The sequence below is a fragment of the Chaetodon trifascialis genome, chromosome 18 (genome assembly GCF_039877785.1).
Source record: "Chaetodon trifascialis isolate fChaTrf1 chromosome 18, fChaTrf1.hap1, whole genome shotgun sequence".
NCBI lineage: Eukaryota > Metazoa > Chordata > Actinopteri > Chaetodontiformes > Chaetodontidae > Chaetodon > Chaetodon trifascialis.
Genome location: NC_092073.1, coordinates 24,240,001 through 24,245,000, shown reverse-complemented (window position 1 = coordinate 24,245,000; position 5,000 = coordinate 24,240,001). Strand labels below are relative to the sequence as shown.

The 5,000-nt window shown below is 53.3% G+C and overlaps 1 protein-coding gene across 2 annotated transcripts in view; it reads right to left on the bottom strand.

Moving 5' to 3' along the window:
* galnt11 (UDP-N-acetyl-alpha-D-galactosamine:polypeptide N-acetylgalactosaminyltransferase 11 (GalNAc-T11)) overlaps positions 1-4,883 on the bottom strand; it is a 7,824-nt gene extending 2,941 nt beyond the window's left edge. Inside the window, exons 1-9 of one of the 2 annotated variants that reach the window (XM_070986305.1) lie at positions 4,590-4,883; positions 2,470-2,726; positions 2,174-2,297; positions 1,656-1,822; positions 1,455-1,580; positions 852-1,101; positions 640-757; positions 271-423; positions 1-190 (exon numbers count right to left, since the gene is read on the bottom strand). The exon at positions 1-190 is cut by the window's left edge and continues 32 nt beyond it. In XM_070986305.1, the coding sequence (XP_070842406.1) occupies positions 1-190; positions 271-423; positions 640-757; positions 852-1,101; positions 1,455-1,580; positions 1,656-1,822; positions 2,174-2,297; positions 2,470-2,692 (1,351 nt within the window). In that variant the 5' untranslated portion in view covers positions 2,693-2,726; positions 4,590-4,883. Of the gene's footprint in view, positions 191-270; positions 424-639; positions 758-851; positions 1,102-1,454; positions 1,581-1,655; positions 1,823-2,173; positions 2,298-2,469; positions 2,727-3,200; positions 3,282-4,589 lie in introns of those variants that run through there. The other variant, XM_070986306.1, reaches the window with a different exon arrangement.
* Between the last annotated feature and the right edge of the window lie 117 nt (positions 4,884-5,000).

Here is a 5,000-nt window from a genome sequence, read left to right as displayed (position 1 = left end):
GGCCCTTGTTGATGAAGAGCAGCTGCGGCGGCTGCTGCTTGTTGCCGTTGGCGGTCTGCATCTCGGGGTAGATCGTGTCCAGGTACCAGCCAAACGACCGACACTGCAGCCGCTTCCTCAACGCCACGCGCTCGCTGATGTCACCAAAACTGCGGTCACGTAGCTCTGGACGCAGGGACAGATACTGCTCCTGATTGGACCACAGAGACACAGGAAGTGAGGTCAGAGGACACTGCAGGGTCCCTGCTGAGTGTGTGTGTCCGTGTGTACCTTGTACTCGTCCATCCACACGTGTGCCAGCCGCAGGGAGTTGTGGGCCATGGTGTCCTGCCCCCCGGGAGAGCCGTAGGGCCTCCTCTTCCTGAAGATGTGGCCGACTCTGGAGCAGGGGATGATGAGGAGCTGACCCCCACACATCCAGATCTGAGACATCGAGGGACATCGAGACAGTGTGAGCGTGAGAGAGACAGTCTCCGCCCTGCAGGCGGCCTGTGTGAATGAACCAATGAGGCCTGACGTGTTTCAGGTGCCGGCCGGTTGATGGTTGAACTCTTGGTGTGAAACCAGGAACCAGGTCCTGACTCCAGCACCTGAACACTTCAGACACCTTCACTGACAGTCAGGTAAACTGCTTCTCACCCTGAAGGAAATCTCCAGGTTCTCCCCGCCCCAGATGTCCATGCCGGCGTCGTATTGGCCGAGCTCGTTAAAATACATCCTGTTCATAGCGAAGAGACCACCTGCCATGGTGGGAGACCTGCGGGGACGAGAGGAGGTGGAGGAGGAGTGGCGAGGGTTGGTGTGGATGCTGCTGCTCAGTCAGCTGCTTACCTGGTGGATCAGCTGCTTACCTGATTGGTCCGGTGGTTCCCTCGGGGCCGTTGAGCTCGGAGGGGGGGACAGGGTCCCACTTGAAGTGCAGCCCCCAGTTGAAGCCACCCCTGACGATGGGCGAGGGCGAGTAGGACAGTGTGTCGGCCGAGATGATGTCGATGACGGGGCAGACAACGGTGCGCTGGTCCTTCTGGATGGGAGCCAGCAGAGGCTGCAGCCACGCCTGGTTCACCTCGCAGTGACTGTCCAAGAAGACCAGCACCTCACCTGGACACACAGACAGGTGAGTCCATGTCTGTCTTCATCCAATCAGAACAATGCAAAACAGGACACAGAAGCCTCCACTGGACCAAGTGAAGTCGCTTAAACAGATTTAGGCTCAGGCAGGTTCTCAAAGTCTTAAGTCTGGTTTAAAGCGTCCGCGAGTGACGAGGTGAAGAGCGTGAGACCATGAACCAAAACAGAAAGCAGCAACAAGGACGTCTGGATCAGAGACGTGGAGAACACAGATTAAAGGTGAAGGAAATAAGGATGCAGGGAACAAGGATGCAGCGGTTCAGTATATAAGGAAGAAGGTTACATAGGTGAAGGTGGGGAAGGTGTCTGGATGTCGGACGTACCAGTAGCATGCGACGCTCCAATCATACGTCCTCTAATGAGTCCTTCCCTCTTCTGGTTCCTCACCAGCTTGACCTTCCCCTCTAACTCGTCCCTGACACACCGGTCCAAGTCGTCCTTCAGCTCGTCTGAACCACCAAAACACACACAGTCAAGAATCAGCTCATACGCCACGCTTATTGTTTGCTTTTCCTGGGTGTTACCGAGCTCGCTGTGGTCATCCACCAGGATGATCTCGTGCAGCAGGTAGGCCGGCGTCCGGTCCAGCACACTGTGGACGGTCCTGAGCAGGGCGGAGAACGCCTCGTTGAAGAAACAGATCACTACGCTGGCAGAAGGTAGAGCCAGAGGATACACCTTGTCTCGACACCTGCAGAGGGAGATGAGTCATCACTAGTTCACTATCGGAAGGGGTCAGACCTGAATCCAGCTCCTGAGTCTGATGTCTAAATGTCAGTTTAAGGTTTCAGCCTCCAGAACGCTCCGTTAGAAACAAAGTGGAGCCTCTGAGAGCCAATGAGAGCTCAGAGAAACAACCAGCTGATGTCAGCTTATTGTTTCTGCTCTTCATCGCTCTCCATCATAACAACCTGCTCCTGACGGAGGCGGCACCTGACTGGTCCGTTTAGTGTGACGAACATGACGAAAGCCTGACTGTGTTGGACCTGCTTCATACTGGTCTTCGCTCCCCCACATGTGATCCAGTTCTGGTGGTTCTTACTGGGAGTCTCTGGTGTCGGGCAGCTCTCGGTGGTATCCGAGTCTGGTGGAGATGAGGACGTTGAAGGCGTGTCTATGGTAACCAGTGTCCCTCACTTCCTGATCCGCTTCATTGAAGATCATGCCTGCAGACAGTATCAGAGAGACCAGGACTCAGAGTGTGACAGAGACCAGGACTGTATGGCTGTGTCCAATGTCCACTCCAGCACCAGTTCTGCCTGCTGGATGGTGGACCAGCTTCAGAGACCCCCCCCCCCGAGCCTCCTAGCAGCACCTGAACACACCACGGCCACTCACCCATCTCTGGCGACAGCTCCACTCCCTTATTGGCCGGCGGAAGCCGATGCCCCGCCCTCCGGTCGACCAGGCCCTTCGTGACTGGCTGGCTGCGGTGCTGCAGGGGGGTCCTGCCTTGGCCGGGCTCCGTCCCCAGAGAGAAGTAGAGGAAGAGGAGGACAGACCAGGTCGCTGAGGTGACGAGGCAGCCGTAACAGAAGTACCTCAGCGTGACACTGGCCATGGTGGCCGAGCGAGCATCGCCTTACATTACACTGCTGCAGAGAGAGAGAGTGAGGGGGACAGAGGGAGAGAGACAGAGACAGAGACAGAGAAAGACTGAAGAGGCTTTCAACCTTCCATGGACTGTTCAGACCCAGGCAGTCTGGCACCGGTTGGTCTATCTCGCTGTCAATCAGCCCGTCAATAACCCTCAGTCAGCTGTTACCTGTGAGCCTGCTCACCTGTCTGCTTACCTGCCTGCTCACCTGCCTGCTCACCTGTCTGCTTACCTGCCTGCTCACCTGCCTGCTCACCTGTCTGCTTACCTGCCTGCTCACCTGTCTGCTTACCTGTCTGCTTACCTGCCTGCTTACCTGCCTGCTCACCTGTCTGCTTACCTGTCTGCTTACCTGCCTGCTCACCTGTCTGCTTACCTGTCTGCTTACCTGCCTGCTCACCTGTCTGCTTACCTGTCTGCTTACCTGCCTGCTTACCTGCCTGCTCACCTGTCTGCTTACCTGCCTGCTCACCTGTGGGACATCCAGTGTAAAAGACAGAAAGTTGAACTCAGAACCTTCATGTTTCTATTTTTCAGTTTCAGAAGGAAACACTGAACGAACAGACCGTCGCCTCTCCAGGGTCAAAGGGCGACGACGACACGGGACGAGCCAGCGAGTCAGCACGCCGACGCCAGCGGACGCACTTTGAGCGCCCACCCGCTCGTTGATCGTTAAGTTCAAGTGAAGTTTCTGGTTTCCGGCGACATCCGAACGTATCTTCCGCCTCTGATTCGCTGTGACGCCTCAGATCCTCTTCACCATCATGATGCTTCACTTGAGCTGCTGACCTTTGACCCCCTGCAGTCAGCAGGTTCACAGACACGTTTGGTTTGAGTAAAAGTGAATCTTTGTTATTGATCAGGTTGATTGATCTGACACCTTCAAACACAGACTGAAGTCTCCATGTGTACTCCTTCATGGACTGGAACAGAACCAGAGACTGCAATCGATCAGGAATCAATAAAATATAACCGCAGCCCGACTGTCAGCTGATACCAGCAAACACCTGAGCAGGTGAGTTTAACAGGAGACATGAGGACAGGTGTCAGGTGTCCTCTTGTAAACTGGTTAATAATTCTGAGGCGAGCGTCAGTCATTTACTTTAAAGTCTTTCCAGTTTGTTCTGGATGAAACGACCTGCTGACATCATCAGAACAGGTGAGCAGCATCAGTGTGAGCCAATCATCAACCATCAATCATCAATCACACCTTAAATCTGAAAGGATTCAATCAACTCGCTGAACTGTCAGCCGAATTAAAGAAGAAGATCTTCCAGATTCAGGGTCAGCTGCAGGGACACTTTTATCGCCGAGCAGCCGGTCGCTGCATGTTTTCCTTTTAGCCTAAAATCTGACGCTTTTTAAAGGGAGTTTCGGATTATGTTTCCTAAATGAGGATCTTCAAGAATCACGCCGAGTTTTGAGGTGGAGGATTAAAACCACACAGTCTGTAAAGATCTGAAACATCTTTAACCTTCACTGTGGTTTGGTTTATTGTTTTCACTGAAAAATGAAATAATCCAACAAACAAACGAGTAACAGGCTGAAAGCTCAGTTAAAGCTCAGCCCGCTGCTTTCATAGAAAAACCGGTGCAGTTGAGCCAAAGCGAAGCAAACACAGACTTCATGTGTGAACTGTCTGAACTCAAAGTCTGAACAAATTAACGGTTTTCAGGGAAAAGCTCACCTTCAGCTGTGCTAGCAAGCTGACCGATAATGGAACTCGCTAGCTTAGCGAACGTTAGCTAAACTCACTGAGTGGAATGTGCTAATGTCCGACCTTCAACAGGTCTTAATTCAACCCGAAACACTGTTTTTACGCTGAATCCGACTCTCGAGCCTCTCGCTGAACTCTACTCACGGTTCATTAGCCTGTAGCAGCTCGCTCAGCGTCTCCCAGGCCAGCTGGCTGAGCCTGCCGTCCGGTTTCAGGTCGGTTAGCCGATGAGATGAAAATGAGCGGTTTTTAAGCGCAGTTCTGACTGTAGCCGCAGAGGCTCAACACCGAGCTGTTCTTCCTTCAAGTCCTCTCATAGAAGCCTCCGTGTCTGCAGCAAGTTTCCTCTCTGAAACATCAAGTCGGGCAGCACGAAGCATGTGACTTCCGCCTACGACTCACAATAAAGCAAATCACGCGCCTGTCCAAAGGAAGACTGCTCAGCTCACGACCTTCAAAATAAAACTAGGCCGAGTCGGTCCAGACCTCAGACTCGTCAGGTTCTGGTCTGAGAGTCATTCACAAAGTACCTGAGAGACTCTGGAGGTCCAGAGG